Source organism: Lontra canadensis, unplaced genomic scaffold (genome assembly GCF_010015895.1).
Source record: "Lontra canadensis isolate GAN:19392208 unplaced genomic scaffold, GSC_riverotter_1.0 scaffold59, whole genome shotgun sequence".
NCBI lineage: Eukaryota > Metazoa > Chordata > Mammalia > Carnivora > Mustelidae > Lontra > Lontra canadensis.
In genome coordinates, this window is record NW_022631053.1 from 9,099,387 (window position 1) to 9,121,145 (window position 21,759).

The 21,759-nt window shown below is 38.3% G+C and overlaps 1 protein-coding gene across 1 annotated transcript in view; it reads left to right on the forward strand.

The window, feature by feature from the left end:
- NELL2 (neural EGFL like 2) overlaps positions 1 to 21,759 on the forward strand; it is a 398,788-nt gene that overhangs the window by 112,603 nt on the left and 264,426 nt on the right. Inside the window, exon 5 of the mRNA XM_032876521.1 lies at positions 7,496 to 7,646. Within this exon, the coding sequence (XP_032732412.1) occupies positions 7,496 to 7,646 (151 nt within the window). The remainder of the gene's footprint in view (positions 1 to 7,495; positions 7,647 to 21,759) is intronic.

The window sequence follows — 21,759 nt, forward strand, 5'->3', positions numbered from 1 at the left end:
TTATGTAATTGAACTGTTTTGTAGATTTGTAAAGCTTAAATTGATCTGAAAATCGAGAAAAGTGTATTTCTCTTAGGAATATATTTTTATAAAAGTTAAGTTAGAATCAGGGTTTATTTACTTTCTGGAGTGTATCACCATCGCTTTGGTAGGGTACTACCATGTAATAATAGGAAACACGTTGGCTTGGGTGGGGATTCTGGCTCTGCGGTTGAATTTGGTGGGTTCATTTGTTTATATCCTAATTGTTTCTGATAGCTCTGTTGGAGGAGGTCACAGAGAGGACATGACCTCGGATTGAACCTTGTGCTGGACCTCAGCAATCAGAGCCTTCTCCCCTCCTCCCAGTCCTTGAAATGCTCACTCTGCCCACCATTCCCACGGTGGGAGTCATTTTCTGGGATGCATTGGTGAGAGCAATGTATTGTGGCGACCACGTCGATTGGTATAACTTGAGTGAATCCAGTTAATAAGGCTTCTGTATAAATTTGAGATTTTTGCCAGCAGATGGAGAGATCTGTGTCCTGCGGCTGCCCAAGGCAAGCCTTGTAAATAAGTTCCCTTGCTTATTAAACCTGCCCCCTCCCAATCTGGAGTGGCCTGCCTCTTTTGTCTCTCCTTGCCCTCTGGGTCTGGGGCCTGTTTCAGATATCACTGGGGAAGCTCCTGAGGTTTCAAACCAGCAAGTTTCTAATAGAGTAAATTCATAGAAATGAGCTCTGATTTTGAGCCACATGTGGCAAAGATTGCAAGGGTCTGGGCTTCTCTGTGCCTCTCTTTCTTCATCTGTAATTTCTGTTACTGCAGAGCAATAATCCCATTTATTCAGAGTTGCTCTGAGGCTTAAATGAGATTGTTCGTATTTAAGGACTTTGCAAACTACATATATAGTGTTAATCAAATTTTAGTGGCTTTGAAAATTGTAACTATTACTTTGCCTTGAAAGTTTGCACTGTAAAGGCATGGATATTTTGAAGGGAGAGTAAGAGCAATGGACAGGAACTAGTTCTGACTTCATATATTTCTACCTGAATTTAGAAGATAACAGCCTTTCATTGTTAGAGACTGAAAAAAAAAAAAAAGTCATTTGGTGAGTTTTGGCACATTCTAAGTCAACCATCTTAGGCCTGAGATTAGACTGTTTTTATAATTGAATTTGCACATGGTATTTGTATTCGTCTGGTTGTGTGGGGGAAAATCAATTTAGGTTTTAATATAGTGCAGATGGGGTAGAGACCTGTCCGTGGCAGAGACTCATTTGGTTCATGATGGCAGTCGTAGTCATGTGGTTTAAGTGTGAAAGAAGAAAATAATTCTTCCCAATTTCTTGGTTATTCGTTGGTGGACAAATCCCTTCTCCTTTACTAACACACCAAAAATACTTAAAGAAGCACCAGCCTGACTCTCCTTTTCAGTGAGCACTCGTGTTTGCTACCACATACATGCTTCCATTAATTTCCAGTCTATTTTTGAAATAAACCAGTCTCTTCCTCCCTCTCCTTTCTTCCCTTCACTACAGTGTATATGGGGCTACATAACATAATGCTTAAATCCCTAAAATTGTGACTACATTCACTGGGGAACCCATCACTCCATCCTGGTAGTCTCATGACTAAAAATGAATGTTTTGATGGGATCGCTTCAGAACTTCTTCATTACTTATCGATAACTGCTTGAAAAAGCCACGAGTTTGTTTTTTTTGTTTTTTAAGGAGTTTTTTTAGGCTCTGCACACAATAAAATTGGAAAATGTAGAAACAAAGTTCTATTTCAAACTCAAGTGATTCTGCAGTTAAGAAGCCCTGCTCCTGGGCTCCTGGGTGGCTCAGTTGGTTGGGCGACTGCCTTCGGCTCAGGTCATGATCCCGGACTTCCAGGATCGAGTCTCGCATTGGGCTCCCAGCTCCTTGGGGAGTCTGCTTCTCCCTCTGACCTTCTCCTCTCTCGTGCTCTCTCTCACTCATTCTCTCTCAAATAAATAAATAAAATCTTAAAAAAAAGAAGAAGAAGAAGAAGAAGCCCTGCTCCGGCATGGGTGTGTTGATTATTTTTTTCCTTTCCTTTTTTTGAAGATTTTATTTATTTAAATCAGAGTGAGAGAGAGAGAGCATGAGCAGGGAGAGGGGCAGAAGGAGAAGCAGACACCCTGCTGAGCAAGGAGCCCCACGTGGGACTGGATCCTAGAACCCTGAGATCATGACCTGAGCTGAAGGCAGATGCTTAACTCCCTGAACCATCCAGGCATCCTGTTGCTCAGTTTTTCTATGGGGTTTTATAGCAGTGTTTAAAGGCCACTCTTATCAGCCTGTTTTTCTCTGAAGAGGCAATTTGAAATGATCTCTGTCAGACTTTCATTGAAAAGAAATTCGGTCTACATTGATTTTTGTCCATAAATGAATGATCATTCATAGTTCTGTAGAAACGGAGAGTGGTAGGCAGGATTTTATCCTAAGAATAATTTGATTGCCAAAAACTTTTATGCCTATTTCCAAATGCGGAAACTGATATTTTACGGCTGAGTTTGGGATACTTAGAATGAAAGAAAGCTGAGAAGTCGCCACAACAGTATCATGGCTGTGGGTAGTTTTAGCGAATTCCACAGTCTCACTGCTTGAAAGAGTAATAATGGTAAGTACCTAATCCTAATAGCCAACACATGGTGTTTACTACATGCCAAGCATAGCTAATAATCTGCATAGCTGGCATTGAAACCTCATTCTTCTGGGTTCAGAGTGTGTTCTGCCACCACCACTCTTTATTTCTCTATGTTTGGTTCCTAACAAGAGGCCTTGTTGAGAAATTGCTTCATATATATCTGTATTAAATTATTAATTCTGAAAGGTGAAATGATAAAAATGAAGTAAAATTAATTCTCACATGATGGGTTTCTTTGACTTGATTTTCTGGTGGAGACTAGAATTGGGTCTATAGTAATAATTGTGGGAACTCAGAAGTATCTCTGAACACTGTATAATCCTTGAGATGAAAATAGAAGGCAGGGATGTTAATTTTACAAATTGAGAAACAGAAATGCAAATGAGGAAAGTGACCTTTCTTAAAATCACTACTAAGCTAGTCGCTTACGGAACTAAAAATGTTGTCTTATGTAATTACTTTTTTTCTGGATTATTTTCTATGTCGGAGCTCTCTTATTTGCATTTCTGTTTGTGAGTGGCAGTTGAGCTTGGATAAAGGATGCCATGTTCAGGAGGCAGTGTGATTTAGTGGAGAGAATACTGGACCAGAAATTATCATCCCCATCAAACTTCTGGCATGCCAGGTGCCTTTGGGTGAATCACAGGGTTATTCCTTGGTTAGTTTCACACATTGAAAAAGGAAGTAGTAATGGTTGTCCCTTGTCAAGTTTCCAAGGCTTTATGAGAACCAAAATGAAATGTGGGTTCAAAGGGAAAAATATATCATTATACATTTTTGAAGGATACATGTTGTAAAGTAGCAGATGTGCAGCATTATATATGTGTATATATTAGGTTATATATATTGTTGCTACTCTGTGTTAGATTTAGTTTTTTCATGGTTCATCCTTTCGTCCTCTCATTCTTGTGATTTCTATGATTTCTGATGACTTCTAAATCTATATTGCCAACCTTGATTTCTCTCATGAGGTCAAGTTCTGTGGTGCGGCCTCCACAGAGAACACTCCTACTTGTGTGTCCCATCGCACATCAGAATGACCTTTGCTAAAACTGATAGCCCATCTGGGTACCATCATGCTCCCACTGCATTTCCTTTCATCTGGTCTCTCAAGCTAGAAACGTTAGATTCGATTAGCTTCAGTTTTCTCTTTCTTTTGCCTTTGCATGTTTTTTTTTTAGTGACCAAATTCTTTAGATTCTATTTTCTAAAAATCTCTGGAATTCTACCACTCCTGTTGATTCCAATGCTCCTCACAGAATTCAGGCCCCCATCAAGTCCTTCCTGGACTCAGGCATAATGAATTTATGAAAAGCATGTTTTTAAGAGCAACAATAGATTTAAATAATATTAAGGTGAGGTGAGGGTGGGTAAGAGATGGTGTTCTGTTGATAGCTGAAAGTATGATGCAGTCATGATTTATACTTCCTAGAAGTGCTCTCTCTGTCACAATCAAGTAATCTTGATTGGGCTGGAGGTGCCAGGTGAGGAGACCCTCTTGAGGCCACAGTAAGTCAGATGAGGTTTTCTTCCTTCCATTACCTTCCATATTGTCCCTCCCCATAACACAGGTGGGAAGTTCATGCAAGTCTGTTTGTAAATCTCTGTGTAAAGAATTTGGTTAATCGAGATAGGGGGAAAAAAAACCAAACAACAACCCAATATTATTTCTCCTATCACTATAGTATGAACTGAATGGGACTTCTGCTGGCATGTTTGTATTGGAGGGTCACTCCTTCTTACAAGTCACCTACCCTCACTGAGGTGGCAAAATAGGGAAGGTAATGGGCTGGGAGTAGAGCTTGGAGAGATGATTTGGTTTGGGAAAGGTAGTTTAGGGATGTCAAAATGTGATGTTTAAAATTTGTGAAATCTAACAGAAGAGTCTATGATCATCCAAGTTGAGAGTTTCTCAAGAGTTTTCCCTATGTTCAGCTTTTTTCTTTCTTCAAATAACTTTTTGTATGGCCATCAGAGAAATTTTTCCAAAATTGAGATTGATCAATTTTTTAAAAAATGTTTCTTCACCTATCTAGATTCCTTCACTGTGTTTTCAACCATGGTGCCTTACATTTTTATTAATGATACTCAAATGTAATCCACTCTTTTAGATCCTTCTTCCTTTCATCTCAAGTTCAATCTTTTATATATCATTTCATCTAAAACAAAACAGAGAAAGCTCGCAAAAATAATACAATCTCTCAATTCTCCCCAAAAATCTGACTCCAAAAGCAGTGGAAAATAATATAGAGATTAGTGATGGTTTTCTGTGCATACCAAATGACAAAAATGCTATAAACCCTCCATAAACATCTCTTTTCAAAAATTTCACTTGTAAGGCAGTTGTGGCCCAGTTCTAAAGTCTTTTTCTCCCCATGGATGAGCTCAAGCTCTCCGGGCCACATCTTTGGATCTCTCTGTGGGTCTGATCTTCATTTCTGTATTCAGTGCAGTCCTTTCTCTGCTTCTCTCATTTGCATCCCCATCTATTATCCTGTTCAGCAAGACAAAGGATGCTGCTCAAACTCTACCTGCCTGAAAAGGGGGGAAAGCACAATAAATATTTATAATTTAATTTTAATTTGCTTTTATCTATCAAATTAAGATGAAGTGGTGAAGTTTGTGAATGATTTACTTGTGTATTAATTGGAGTGGATTAAAAGTTGACACTAGATGAATTATTCTCACAGAATTACATTTTGTATGTGTCCTTGAGGAAGTGGAACATTTCGGAACTGGGAAGATTTGTATGGAATCCCCTCCATAGCCAGTCTTATCCCTGATGGAACTTGGGGAGAAACTATCGTGTTGACTATGGCAGAAAGTGTAGATTACTGTTATGCTTTTGAGCTGTGAATATTGATTGGAGCTGAGGAAGTTTCTTTTTTGAAACAAGAAATTACTTTTTCCTAAAACTTTGAAAAGATATCCTAATCCAGTGCCCTGGATTAGGCTCGTTCCTGAATCAGTGGCTGTGGACGGGGTTTGGTGTTGCTCTGATTGGTGTAGAGGGAAGTCTTGTGTTGAGAGTGGGGAAGGATCATTTTTCAGTGGTAAATATCATTTTTCAGTGGTAAATAAGAGGGTTTCTTTTGTTTTGTACTATTCGGGGTTTTTTTGTTTGTTTGTGTTTTGTCTGTTTTTTTAGCAAGGGTGTAAATTGATGATGGTGACAGAAATCATAGGTACATTGGCATGCAAGGTCCTGCCTATCCAGTCCAGCTTTACTATTCAGGCCCATCCCGCAATGGCTGCTAGTCACTGTTTCAGCCTCGTCATGCCCTTTTACACCTTTCTGCTTTTTCACACGCTATTCCTGTGACTGGAATGCTTTTCTCTCTTTTCTACTGGTTGACTCCTGATCAAATGCCATCTGTCTTCTGAGATCCTTCCCTCCACATGATGTTGGCTATTTTTCCCCTCTGTGATCTGTCCACACTTTGTTCCTACCTGTATGATAGCACTTCTTTCACTGTACTGGGATTATGCATCCCTTCCTCTATTTTATGGGTATTTTTTTTTTTATGGGTATTTTGAGGACTTTTCCATGTCTGTCCACTCCTAGTGATGGACACAGATCACAGATGGATACATCTTTATTCCATAAATTTGTGGGGCTAGAAAGGTATGGAACTTTGGATTAATCCTATAATCTGGTTCATTGAGGTTGTGGTTCTCAGTAAGATTTCTGCTACACTGCTGCTGAGGGAATGCTTGGAAATGTGTGGGAGAACTTTGGGTTGTCATAATGACTGGAGTCAGATGTCACTGGCATTTACCGGACCCAGACCAAGGGGGTTAAATGTTCTGCAACATATGGGACAGTTTTGCATAAAGAGGGATTGTTCTTTCTACATGCTGGTAGTTTTTCCATTGAGAACTACTTAACCTAGTAGTTACCTAGACTGCCTAGTCTAAAGTGAGTATAGTTACTTAGTCTACCTAGTCTAAAGCATAGAAACGAGGAGGATGGTTTGATGATAACAACGGAAACTTTTTCTGGCTCCCATCAACTCTTTGCATATACTATGAATAGGAGAGCCTTCTGCTCAGTTAGCAGATGGCTTGAATGATAGGTTTTTTCTACCCACTAAATCCATTTCTATCTGTATTGCCCCCATACCCTCTGGGTCATGAGGTTGGAGTGCAAGACTAAATGAGATAGAAGTGTAGGGTCCAAGTTTCTGCTCTTCCAGGGCCTACCTTCCTTGGCTGGGCTTTCTCGGAGTCTGAAGAGAGGGACATTGGAATGAAGTTCTATGTATCTCTTTCAACAATATGGTAAGACAATTTGATCTTAATGTTTCATCCACTGCACAGAAGGCTGAGAGTGACTAATTTCAATGATCTTTTAAAAAATCTATTTATAGCATGCCTTCTGGCTAAAGACATCAATGTGGAAGGTGGCACATAGATTTAAATCCCGTTTTCTGTCATGAGGTGTCAGAAAAGCTAAATGGCTCTCTCATGGTCTTTTAGGTCCTATTCTAGGAAGTACATCTTTTTGCTCATGGTTGACACTGACTGGGTTGTGGTATCCAGGATGAAATATGTCAGGAGAAAACTTGGGAGCACACTTCTTCAAACAGGCTTCTTTGATTCTTTGCCTCAAAGGGGACATTTTTGAAAAAAAAAGATTCCTGGAACAAAAGTTTAGTAATTGGTTTACTGTCCCACGTTCTATTAACTATGTAGCATTTAAGTCTTGTTGAAAGAGTCTGGAACTTAGTATTTACCAGTTGTTACTTGATAATGTGTTTTTGAAAGATGTTGCATGGAAAGGGTACTCTGTACAATCAAATTTTAGTCTATTTAGTGTATCTTTCCTTTTTTTTTTTTAGATGCTCCCAGAAGTATAAAAGCGTCCAGCGCCACAGCCGAGCAGTTTTTCCAGAAGCTGAGAAATAAACATGAATTTACCGTCCTGGTGACTCTGAAGCAGACCCGCTTAAATTCTGGAGCGATTTTCTCCATTCACCACTTGGATCACCGGTGAGTGTGGCTGCAGGGGTTTCGTGTTTTTGCTATACATCGCTACGTGAACCTATTCAGAAGGAGTAAACAAAAGCAAGATGTACTCTACACAAGATCGGCAGGAAACAGCGAGAATAACTTTGCCACAGTATGCAAAATCACAGACTCCTTAAGTGAGATCAGCTGAGATGCAGACGGAGGTGGATGTTGCTAAAAGCGCACCAAAATCATCATTCCTAAGACACACTTATTAGTGACTAAATTCCTCATGCAATTTCTTCCTCAGTGTTAGACATATTTCTTCTTAATTTGCGAATAGTTAGCCACAAAAATACTATTATTCAATTTCTTTAGGAAATTGCCTGGGTCTAGAATGTAATAGTCTTATAATTTTAGCCACTGACAGATAACTGCTTTTTTGACACACCTCTAAGATAGCAGCAGTTACAACTAGGTTCTTGGATGTGTATTAAATTAAAATGCTGTCTAGTATCTCCCAGCTCCTCACATGTGTAGAAGCATGATTAGGAGAGTTTGTGGGAGTAATGGTGAGGGGGAGGGGAGGGAAAGGAGGAGAAGAGTCATTATCCATGACTCTGTGTAAACATAGATTGTTACTGAATAATAGCAAACATCTCCAAATGATTCCTTCCTTTTTTTTTTTAAAGATTTATTTGAGAGAAAGAGCACATGCTCGTGCGTGCTCATGAGTGAGTGGGGGAGGGGCAGAGGGCGAGAATCTTCAGGCAGACTTTAAGCTGAGTGTGGAGTCTGACGTGGGGCTCTGTCCCAGGTCCCCGAGATCATGACCTGGACTGAAACCAAGACTTGGATCCTTAACTGACTGGGCCACTGAGGCATCCCCTAAATGATTCATTTGTGAAAGAATAACTACAGTTCTGATAATGCAAGTTCCTTCATTTTCACATTTTGAATACCCACTCCATGACTTACTAACTGTGGACCTCGAGCAAGTCACATAGCCTTTCTGTAATACAGTTTTCTCAGTTGTGAAATGGGGATAGTGATAGTCTATTTCATAGCTTGTGGTGAAGATTAAAGAGTTTATATATGTCAAGTGTTTAAAATATATAAGAGGTTTTAATGATCCTGTTCAGGTGTGGGCAGAAACCCTCTTTTCTTGGTTTATCTTATCAGAGATGAGGCAACCTAGGTCTTTATAAACCTTTATTAAATACTGGGGTGCCTGGATGGCTCAGTGGGTTAAAGCCTCTGTCTTCGGCTTAGGTCATGATCCCAGGGTCCTGGGATCAAGCCTCACATTGGGCTCTCTGCGCAGCAGGGAGCCTGCTTCCCCCTCTCTCTCTGCCTGCCTCTCTGCCTACCTGTGATCTCTGTCTGTCAAATAAATAAATAAAATCTTTAAAAAGAAATAAATAAAAATAAACCTTTATTAGATATTAAAGAGCAAACAGAAGCACGAATGTATAGAGAACAAAATAGAGCATGCTGATGTAGAGAGCATGGTACCTGATCACACTCTAGCTGGATTTTTCTATTAAGGCCCTGCCTTATTCCGTCTGTAGCCCCAGAGGGGTGGCATAACTTCCTAGGCCCCTCACTTGGGCTTCTTTCCTCCTCTACGTTTTGGCCTATGATTGAGAGGAGGGTGCCACACTAGAGTTCACTTGGTAATTGGATTAAGATCTTTAAGGCAGAGCAAGAAAGGGAGAGGTGCCATCTTCAAAGGTTCACTCGGGCTTTTCTTCTTGGTTTGTTTCTGGTGCCAGGGATAGGCCTTGTCTTCAAGTAATTGATACCTGAACTCCTTGCTTACAGTGTTATGACTTTGCCCATCTCATCTGGGCTTTAGGCAACATGATTCACATATAACAAAGGAATATTATTCCTTTATAGAGCATCCTGATTTATTGCTGATTCTTTCTCCTCCTCCTCCTCCTCCTTTCTTCTTTTTAAGATTTATTTATTTGCAAGAGAGAGAGAGCATGAGTAAAGGGAGGCACACAGGGAGAGGGAGAGAATCCTCAAGCAGACTCCCCACTGAGCACAGAACCCGACACAGAGCTTGATCCCAGGACCCTAAGATCATGACCTGAGCCGAAATCAAGATTTGGACACTTAACTGACTGAGCCACCCAGGCTCCTCTGGTGCTGTTTATTTCTGCTTGTGGGGAAAAAAAAAAATAAAAAAAAAAAAAAATTCTCCTGTATTTCGGGCACTAGATTTTTCTGCTGGGTAACTTTTCCCCACATGGAACTCGTCCAGCCTCCTTCCAGATGGCATATCCTTATATCCACGATGGCTACCCCCCTTGTCTCGGAGCTGAGTAGCCAGCGCTGGGTACTCCATCTGCTCCTCTAGACTTAACTGGCAGCATTTCACAAGGTCCACTGCCCTCATCTATATGCGTCCCAGATGGGCAATGTTTTTGTTGGTCCCCGGAGTTGAATATAATGAATAACTGTACAAATGTTTGACCAGCACAGACTACTTGTAATCTACACACTTGCAATCTAATGCTTACTGAGATGGTTTGAAAATTATTTTTAGCATCTTAAACAGTAAGTGCGTGGACCTCTGAAATACCTGATCATAATCGGGTAAATTCTTGATGAAAGATCTGAGGAAGAATGACTTGCTGTCAGGTGGATGTTTTTCTTACTCTTCCTGTGAAGTAGATGTGTGAAAACACATGAGAATTTATATTGAGTTATTTCAATGAAAGAGAATATTTGTTGTTTTTTTTTTTAAATCAATATGGCAATATATTTTCATTGTAGAAAATATGGAAAGCGGACAAGTGTAAAGAAATAGAAAAACTACAAATTGTATTACCAAAAGGAGACCAATGTTGACATTTTGTCATATTTTGCTTTAGTCCTTTTGTCTGTGTGTGTAGATATGTCTTTATTTAATCAGTCCCTTACTTTGGATATTTAGCTCATTTCCTTTTTTAACTTTAACCAATAACACCATAAGGCATATATTTATACATACATTTTTGTGCTCAGCTCTTATGCTTTCTAGTTATACTTGTTACATTCAATATTAATTCTGTAATTCCTTGTTTTACTTATTCTTTCTTTATATCATCTATGAGTTTGATAACACTTACCTAAAAAACATATTTGAGATATAGTATGTCTTTCTGTGATATAAAAAATCATTTTGATTTGTAAGACACTTTTTATTTGTTTCGTAAGCTGGCAGTTATTAAAGACACTGTGCATTGGCTCATTTGATCCTCAGCATTGATGAGTGGTTAAGAGTGCAGGTCGAGAGGGGCACTGCGTGCATTCCTGTCCTAGCTCTAACACTTACTGGCCTCGTGACCTTGTGCAAATGACTTACCTCTTCTGTGCCTCAGGTTCCTCATCTCTAAGTCCATGTAAGGTGCTTGAGAACACTAGAGGAAAAGATGCCACAAATGTGCCATAATTACACAAAGTCAATACCCCAATTCCCATTTCACAGATAAGAAATCCAAGCCCAGAGAGCTTAAGGTGTTGGAGGTTCCCAAAACCAAGTGGAGGTAGGGTTTAAACTCAGGTCATTGCACTACAGAGCCAGCATGCTGGATGAGTGTCTGTGGGTAGTTGTTCGACTTGGTTCTTTTCTGCCCCCTTGATTCACAGCATCACTTAGCTAGTTAGTGACAGAATCGGAACCCATATCCACTTATTCAGACTCTCGAGTATGTTGTTTTTATCAGTACACTGTGATAGGTCCTAACCTGCCAGCACCCTGACAGATCTTGGTTGTGGGGGGGTGTGTGTGTGTGTGTGTGTGTGTGTGTGTGTGTGTGTGTGTTCTGGTATTGTTATCTTTCTTCCCTTCATCTTGTTCTGACTCATATTTTTAATTTCATCATTTCCTGAACACTTATTTATTCTCTGCTTTCTTTCACCAAAAATATAAGGTGGTTTATAGAGATATCTGTAGGACAACAAGATAAGAGTAAAGTGAAATATGAAAGTCAGGGCAAAGGAAAAATAGAAACCCAGTTGGATGATTAAGATAATGCAGTTATTCTTGGTTCCAAGGCCAGAGATGCTTTTGGACAGGATAGAGTGAGTGTCTTTAGAGAAGCGAGTTTAGAGGGCTTCACCTCAGTTGGTGACATCATGCTGTAATGCACTTTGGGAAAAGCAAAGCTACGGGGATGTCAGGAACTTGTGTCAAGGTGTGATGGTCTTTGAAACCATATGGCACCCTTGATATTGTGCAACCAAATTTTCCTACTAATATTCTTATCCCCGTAGTGCCTCCAATATGAAACTCTGATAAAAGACCATGACCTTAAGGCAATATTCCATATAAATTGCTTTTCTCAGAGTAATATTGAATTCAGGTTAGACTTCCCTAGTAAATATTCGAATTGTAGCTATTTTGACACTTCAGTGAGAGTTAAATGTTGAGTGAGCAGCAGTAAGAATTGAGTTGGAGGAAATACTGACATTTTATGTGAAAATTGAGGAGCCTAACAAGGACACAGCTGAATGGAAGATGCCCATTTCTGCCTGAAGGAGGCAGTTCTCAAGAGCAGGGCCATGCTATTCCTCAGGAAGTAGATGACATATTGCTGAATGGATTCCATAGAATGTGGAAATTTTTAATAATGCTACAAATTTCAAACATTGTATATGTTATTTATAGGAAATTTTGCAAATGAGGAAAATTACCAAGAAGGAAGTAAAAATCATCTGTAGTTTTACCACCTGGGAATAGTTTCTACTAATACTTTCAGTTATAAAGGTCTACATGAGGGTAGATGTATAATATTTAAAAAGTTGAATCCTACTGTACATGATATTTTACAATGTTTTAAAATTAACAAAATATCTTGAGGATTTTCCCATGCCAACAAGTACTCATTTATAATCAAGTTTTTTTTTTTTTTAAAGATTTTGTTTATTTATATGACAGAGATCACAAGTAGGTAGAGAGGCAGGCGGGGGCAGGGTGAAGCAGGCTCCCTGCTGAGCATAAAGCCCAATATGGGGCTCGATCCCAGGACCCTGGGACCATTGCCTAAGCTGGAGGCTTTAACCCAGTGAGCCACCCGGGTGCCCCTATAATCAAGTTTTTTATAACCAAAGATTATCCCATCATTGGATACAAATAAAAATAGAGATAATCAAATTCTTACTTCTGCCATTAAAAAATCCAAAGTGTCCAAAAAGTGTTTAATTCTGATCAGTGTAAGTACCTGAGGTATCCACTAAGATAAGCTGGTTTGCAAAATCTGTCTCTGGATAAAGTGAATGAATTTATGTGCTCCACAGATTGGTTAGCTATATGTACTAGTTACATGTTGATAAATGCCTGTCTCAGTGGAGAGTTGATCCTTTAACTGGTGGGGATTAGGAGCAGGTCCAGCTCTCCATAAGGTCCTTCTAGTTCACAGAAGAGCTCTTCCGCGCCTTGGAGAAGCTCATTTCCTAGTTGCATTTGGGGTTGATGGGGAGAGTTTGTGATGCTTCATCCAAGCACATGTTCTTACAGGCCAGGTAGGAAACACACAAACAAGAACTTGAGTTCTTCCCGTGACTTAGGCTTCGTGGGTTAGACCACAGGGTGCCTGCTACAGACCAGTTACTAAGTAAACATTAATATTCTTACCACAGATGATGTGAAACTACTTCTCTCCTTTATGTCAGTCCCTGATGCCAATCGTATCGCCATCCCGGCTGATTGCCAGGAGAGCCTGGCTACCAGACTGTTTGGGTGCCAAATTAAGTAGGCAGAAGTCCCTAAGAAATAGAAACAGGCATGAATGTCAGCTCCAGCATGGGCAGAGATGAAAAAAAGTGATGTGTTAATGCCAGGCACACGGCCAGTCTGCTCATCATCTGTGTGTCACTTCCGTGCTTTCCCTCTTCTTGTCCAAATGCTGCCCATATTTCAGAATTCTGCTTACATCTCCAGAGAGCTTTTCCTGACCTTTCTAGTTTATATGATTTTCTTACTGCATTTGCTTCCAGTGCAGTTTTTAAATTTGTGCCACTCTTTCTGGCATTCTGATGTATAACATCTTATATTGTTATTTATGTGCTGCATGTATACACATATGTATTAGTTGTATATCGGATACTAAAAATTTCATTTGCTGCCTTTGATCACAATTGTAATAAATATTTATTGAGGACTTTTTAATTTAAGTTTTAATTTTTTTTTGAATTGGTAATACATCACATGGTTCAAAATCTTTTTTATTTTTATTTATTTTTATTTTTTTTGTTTGACAGATTACAAGTAGGCAGAGAGGCAGGCAGAGAGAGAGAGAGGAGGAAGCAGGCTCCCCGCTGAGCAGGGAGCCCAATGCAGGGCTCAATCCCAGGACCCTGGGACCATGACCTGAGCTGAAGGCAGAGGCTTTAACCCACTGAGCCACCCAGTGCCCCCACATGGTTCAAAATTTAAAAGGCACAGCAGGTTATAGAGAAGAAAAGTCCACCTCTGTCCCTGTCCCCAGCCACCTGCTTTCTATCCCTGGGGGCAACCACTATTACCATTAAAAACATTTTGAAAAAAAGAGAAGAAGAAGCGGCTCAGCCAATCAGTGGTGTGCTGGTGCTTATTCATACTGGCTTATGGGAGTTGAAACTTTGTGAGTTGTCATTATTACGATAGCTCAAAGTAGGCCACAGTGTGAGTACTTAACAGCGTGGAAATCAGCAAATGCTACAAAGCAGGGACTTTACTTCTGGATGTATTTTAATTTATAAATATTATTTGTTTCAGTCTTTGTTCCATCTTTCTTATACAATGAACAAATATTTTAGAATTATTTCTCTAGAGAACAGAGAGCCAATTGTTGGACATTTACAAACATCACTACCTTAGTCCTGGCATCTAGAGATAACCACTGTTAGACTCTGGGATGCAGCTTTCTGGTCTTTTTTCCAGGTGTACATAGTAGTACACCAGTTGTACATAGTTGATAACAATTCCTGATTAGATTTTAAGATTTGTCTTTTTTTTTTTTTTTTTTTTTTTGCTGTTAAGGATTGTGCATTGTTCTTATAAACCCCATTTCATGTACCATGTTGTCACACAGCATTACATGGTAAATAATTATTTGATGGATGAAGTAATACGTGAAAGATCAAGAGAAAGATCATCATGAGTGCACCAGGAATCATTAGTAACGTCACAAAGTTTTAATCAAGCTAGGGCAAAGGACCTGAGGAATGTTGAAATTGCTATATTGATGCAGGCTGCCTAATCTATTCTGAAATGTCATTAGCTCTAGTGTGAGACTTTCACTAACTGGCAGTCACTGCCTTGAAATGGCTGTAAGTTCCGTTCTTAGAGAATAGCGACACCTGTAATGAGCTATATGGCAACGTCTCAGCCAGTGCGTTCAGGCTGGAAGCCTAATCACACAACTTTGTTGGTTTGGACATCTGAGACTAATAGACCCACTCTGGATTCTGGGGTATCTGAAGTGCACAAACGGCAAGACGGAAGTAGGAAAGACAGACATCACAACATCTCAGAACTGGAAGAGGGCTTAAGTCAAACCTTGGTACTGAAATACAGCTTCAAAGTTACATGATTACAAAACTGTGGGGAACCTCATCAGCAGTGTCCCAGTGTGCTGTGAGTAGTCTTACTCGGCTTCCCAGCTGAGACTTCAATGGTGTTTCCAATAGTATTTTTCAAGTAGGGGCTATTATTAAAAATTAGATCACAGACTTTCTGTGAGCACAGTGTAAAAAGCTGGTAGACTCTTCAGCTGTCTCTGTGTCTATTTGGCTAATACCAGTATTATCTGAAACAACAAACCATAATATATGACACTTTATGTCTGAAAGAATGAAGATGTTCAGGCAGATCAGAGAATTCTCTCATCATTATGGTTTTCTGGCTATTGCATTTCAAAAGGGAAAAAATAAAATAGAGAAATAATTCCAAGAGACTGATTCGCTTATCTATTTATACAGGAAATTTAGAAGAGAGACATGAAAACAGTAAACACTCACTGAAAAGCAAAGTATATTTATAAGTTAAAATAAATGAAAAAATTTCCCCAAGTTGCAAAATGACTCTATTCTCTTCCTCCATGTTCTACAGATTTGCTTTACAAATACATGGGAAGAATTTGTGGCAATAGCTTTGCAAATAAATACAAACTGTCTCTTAGCCTGCCATCATCTTCCATATTAATAAAGTTGAGGTGAAATAAATGAGATTTTTTTTCTACTCTCTTAATATTAATTATTATACATTCTGGATGAGTAAGAATGTATTTATGTATGAGGCTGATAAAATGTATCTTCATATTTGTGAGTGCTTGTCATGTAGTAAGCCATTTCTCTTTCTTGACATTACTAAGTAAAAATTAAACTTGCTGGCAATATTTGTTTGGCTTAATGGTTCTGAACTAAAAGATGACTGTTTATCATGGATAAAATTAACAGACTGATATAACAGCTACTACGCCCTTTACTTTTTCATTGCACATTGCTTAATAAATAATGTTAAAGATAACAGGACTTATAAGCTAAAATTTCAAACCCCAAGTTCTTCATAATTCACAAAAACTTCATATTTTATTCTCTTAAAGTATGTTTATCATTATTTATATCTCAAATAAAATTGCATCTTAATGTGTATTTTGACCCCCCTCCCACTTTATTAGAAAAGCTGCAATGTATATTCTGAGGTGGTTAAGCATGCATATGTCATTACCAAGTAGGTCTGGTGAATTGCTCATCAAAGAAACAATTAAAGTTAAGACAGAAAGCAAATGGGATTTCTCATATCTTGTGTGTACCAAATTCATACATAGATGAAGTGATGAAAGCAAGTACACATTTTAATATAGAGAGGTTATTTCATGGAGCACAGATCTCTCTTTCGTACTGAAGAACTGAGGCCCTGTTTTCCTTCCTGTCCGGGTGCCACTCTTACTGCAGGACCAAGGAGTGAATCAGTTGCCTTCTGCTGCTGCCCACCCATATTCACTCCCACCACACATTTTGGGTATTTACCTCCCTAGACAGAGATGCAGAGGACCGGGAGTATTTGTAGTCCTCCATCCTATTTGACCATGTTTCAGGTATCAGACCCCAAATATCATAGACAAACACAAGACCCTTCTGCCATATCCATCTCGTAGCCTCTTTGCATCTATTCTTTACTCCAGATGTGTGACTACCAGTGACTTGGCTGTTGTATAGGCAACTGTTTCTGGGGGTCAAGCCTTGCATGTTTGAGGAAATCAACCTGGTGTTCCTGCTTGAATATTTTCGTGCTTCCCCTTTCTACATTGCCATGTTACTTCTTTTTATGTGATAGTAAAGGTTAATTGTTCATTAGAAATAATTGGCCCATGTAGCTATTAATGATCAGTTTGCTACTTATTTATTTATTTATTATTTATTTTTTTCTGGCATTAAAAAAGAATACTTCTAATGATGAAAAGATTTTTCTAAATATTTCCTCAGGAATGGAAAGTTTGAGAATTATTTTAGTCCTTTTTTTTTTTCTTTGATCAACACTTGTGACTTCATTTTTTATCTCCTACCATTTTTGAAGATGCTGACACGTAAAAAATTTAGGGCATAGTAGCTTTCCCCCATTGCCTTTAGGTCAGATAGTCTTTTTTTTTTTTTTTTTTTTTTAAGATTTATTTATTTATTTATTTGACAGACAGAGATCACAAGTAGGCAGAGAGGCAGGCAGAGAGAGAGGAGGAAGCAGTCTCCCCGCAGAGCAGAGAGCCCGATGCGGAACTCGATCCCAGGACCCTGGGACCATGACCTGAGCCAAAGGCAGAGGCTTTAACCCACTGAGCCACCCAGGTGCCCTCAGATAGTCTTTTTTATTAAATATGTATTTTTTTCATGGTTTCCTTTTCATCTAATGCTTGAAGCCATCTTTTTAGGTTAAAAAAATGAAGCTCTAAATATTTTTTTAAACAGATAACTATTTCAACATCTTTTAACTCTTTCCCCTCCCTTCAATAGCAACTCCTTCATCATAAATGCAATCTTATACTGATATTAAAAATCAGGAGTGCCTGGGCGGCTCAGTGGGCTAAAGCCTCTGCCTTCGGCTCAGGTCATGATCCCAGGGTCCTGGGATCGAGCCCCACATCAGGCTCTCTGCTCAGCGGGGAGCCTGCTTCCTCCTCTCTCTCTGCCTGCCTCTCTGCCTACTTGTGATCTCTATCTGTCAAATAAATAAATAAATAAAATCTTAAAAAAAAAATCAGTCCTGTAGTGCCTAGGTGGCTCAGTTGGTTAGGCAACTGCCTTTGACTCAGGTCATGATTGTGGAGTCTTGGGATCAAGTCCTGCATCAGGCTCCCTGCTCAGCAGGGGTAGTTTGCTTCTCCCTCTGATCCTCTCCTCTTTTATGCTGTCTCTCACTCTCTCTCTCTCTCACACACACACCAAAAAAAGAAAAAAAAAAAATCAATTTTGACTCTCCTGTTTCATTAGTCAGTCTGCTTATTTTTGTACCAGTAATGTGCTTGCATAAACAATTTTTGGTTTAAATGAGTTCCATGTAATGAGGATATTAACTCCATGTCATCTGTATTCTTCATCTGCATTAAAGTCTTTATGGTATTTTTGATATACTAAATTTTCTTACCTGATAATCCTATCTCTATAGGATGGGATTATGTTAATGATATAGTGAAGAAAAAATACATTATTTTCTCCTCCCTGAAAGAGAAGAGAAAGCCAGTTAGAAAATTTAAGGAAAAGAAGAAAATTTCAGCTGACTGATATTAGCCGTGCACTTTCTTTGTAACCTTAATTATGTTCAGATATGTTCCTTTTATGCCTAACTTATTTTAAAGAGTTTTTATCATGAATGGGTATGGAATTTTGCCAAATGATTTTTTCCTTTTTCTATTGAGATTATCATATTTTTTTTCATTCTATTAATGTGATGTATCACATTGGTTAATTTGCATATATTGAACCATCCTTGCATCCCTCAATAAATCCCACTTTATCATGATGAATGATATTTTTAACGTGCTGCTGAATTGGTTTGTTAGTCTTTTATTGAGAATTTTTTATCTATTCATCATTGGCTGATAGTTTCACTTCTAGTAGTGTCTTTTTCTGGTTTTGGTGTCAGGAAAATGCTTGCCTTCTAAAATGAGTTTGAAAGTGTTCCATCATCTTTGATTTTTTGGAATGGTTTGAGAAGAATTGATGTTAATTCTTTGAATGTTTGGTAAAATTCACCAGTGAAGCCGTATGGTCCTGGGCTTTTCTTCGTTGGAAGATTTTTGATTACTGATTCAATTTTGTTACTAGTAATTTGTCTATTCAGATTTTCTATTTTTTCCCCCTGATTCCTTCTTGGTAAGTTGTGTGTTTCTAAGAATTTCTCCATTTCTTCTAGGTTGTCCAGTTTGTTGGGGTATAGTTGTTCACAGTAGCCTCTTCTGATTCTTTGAATTTCTGTAACGTATGTTGTAATGTGCCCCCCTTTTTTCCCCCACACTTAAAAATGTTTACATGTGCTCAGGAGTTCATTTTTAGAAATAGGTATTACCTTTAACACAGTGGAAGTGTGGGTAGTTATAATGTTTTGATAGAAAATACCACTTTTTAACAATTTGCAATATAGATTGATTTAGATTTGGCTCTTGACAGCTTCATCTCCATTTTCTCTCTTTTCCCACAGGTGATAAAAGCCAACATTTGTTTAGGATTACGATGCCTTACTCTTTACCAATATCTTTTTTTTTTTAATTAGCATATAATGTGTTATTGTTTCAGGGGTACAGGTCTGTGAATCATCAGTCCTGCACAATTCACAGTACTCACTATAGCACATACCCTCTCCAATGTCCATCACCCAGCCACCCCATCCCTCCCTCCCACCCCATCCCCTCCAGCAACCCTGTGTCATTTTTTTATTTGTAATTTTTTTAAAAGATTTTATTCATTTATTTGACAGAGATCACAAGTAAGCAGAGAGGCAGGCAGAGAGAAGGGGCGGGGGAAGCAGGCTCCCTGCTGAGCAGAGAGCCCAATGCGGGGCTCCATCCCAGAACCCTGGGACCATGACCCGAGCCAAAGGCAGAGGCTTTAACCCACGGAGCCACCCAGGCACCCCTTTTTCTTGTTTCTTAATGTAGACATTTATTGCAATGAACTTCCCTCTTGGAATTGCTTTTGCTGCATATATAAGTTCTGGTTGTGTTTTTGCCTCAAGAAATTCTTTTCTTTTTCCATTAATTTCTTCTTTATTGGTTTTTCAGGAGAGTGCTTGTTTAAGTTCCATGTGTTTGTGAATTTTCCAGTTTTCTTCTTTTTATTGATTTCTAGTTTATGCCATTGTGGTCAGAGAACATACTGGTATGATTTCAATTTTCTTAATTTGCTAAGATTGTTACATGGCCTGTCAAATTGTCTATCTTGGAAAATGTTCCATGTGTTTTTTTGAGAAGAATGTGTATTCAGCTTTTATTGGATAGAATGTTCTATAAATATCTGTAAAGTCCATTTGGTCTATATTGTTCAAATCCACTGTTTCCTTACTGTTCTCTGTCTGGATGATCTATCCATTTTTGAGAGTAGGGTGTTAAAATCCCCACCTATTGCACTATTGTTTACTTCTCCTTTTAGCTCTGTTAGTTTTTGTTTTATACATATAGGTACTCCAATGTTGGGTGAATAAATATTTACAATTGTTATATCTTTTTGATGTATTAATACCTTTATCATTATATAATGATCTTCTTGGTCTATTTTTCCTTTTTTTTTTTTCCCAGTTTAAAGCTAGTTTATCTGAAAGAAGTATAGCTACCCTGATTTTGTTGGTCACTCTTAGCTTGGAATGTCTTTTTCCATCCCTTCATGCTCAGTCTGTGTGTGTCCCTAAGGCTAAAGTGAGTCTTTTGTAGGCAAAATGTTGTCAGATTTTGGGATTTTTTATCTGTTTATCCTTTTAAAATCTTTTAATTGGTGAATTTATGTTTGAAGCAATTATTGATAAGTAAGGACTTACTGTTGCCATTGTTGGTTGTTTTCTGTTCCTTATCCTGTTGTCTTTTCTTGTGTTTTGATGTCTTTTGGTATCAGCATGCTTGATTTTTTTATTTGTATTTTTTTGCATTTGAACAATTAGTATTTATTTTTCTTTTTAAAGATTTTATTTAAATTTAATTAATTAACATAGAATATATTATTTGTTTCAGGGGTATAGGTCTGTGATTCTTCAGTCTCATATAATACCCAGTGCTCATTACAATACATACCCTCCCCTGTGTTCATCACCCATTTACTCTGTTCCTTCACCCCCTCACCCCCACCCTAGCAACCCTCGGTTTGTTTCCTATGATTAAGAGTTTCTTTTATGGTTTTTTTCTCTCTCTGGTTTCGTTATGTCTCATTTGTTTCCTCTCTTCCCCTATGATTCTCTCCCTTGTTTCTTAAATTTCACATATCAGTGAGGTCATATGATAATTGTCTTTCTCTGATTGACTTATTTCACTTAGCATAAACATCGTTTAATTTCTTTATCGTGTTCTTTTGTGTAATTACTACTGGATTTTCCTTTGTGGTTACCATGAGGATTACATAAAGTATCTTAAATTTATAATACCCTACTTGAAACTGACAAATTAGCTTCAATAGAATTCATAAACTTTACACTTATACTTCTCCTCGCGTTTTAGATTGTTGCTATTATGGTTTACATGTTTTTAATACTGTGTGACTAGTAACAGTTATTGCAGTTATGCTCATTTTTACTATGTTCATTTTTTTTAAACTTTTAAACTAGAGTTGTAAGTGAATTATACACCCCTATTATCCTACTCTAGAATCTAACCATGACTACTTATTTACCATTACTGGTGAGCTCGATACTACCTTTTTTATGTTTTCATGATTTTAATAACTTCCACTCAAAGAACTACATTCCTTTTATCATTTCTTGTAAGACATATCTGATTGGAATGAACTCCCTTGGCTTTTGTTTGTTTGGGAAAGTCTTTATCCATTCCTTACTTCTGAAGAACTGTTTTGCCAGGTATAGAATTCTTGTTTGACAGTCATTTTCTTTCAGTATTTTCCTCTGGCTTGAAAAGTTTCTGTTGAGAAATTTGCTGATAATCTTATGGAGGGAGATTCTCTTGCATGTAATTTCTCTCTTCTCTTGCTC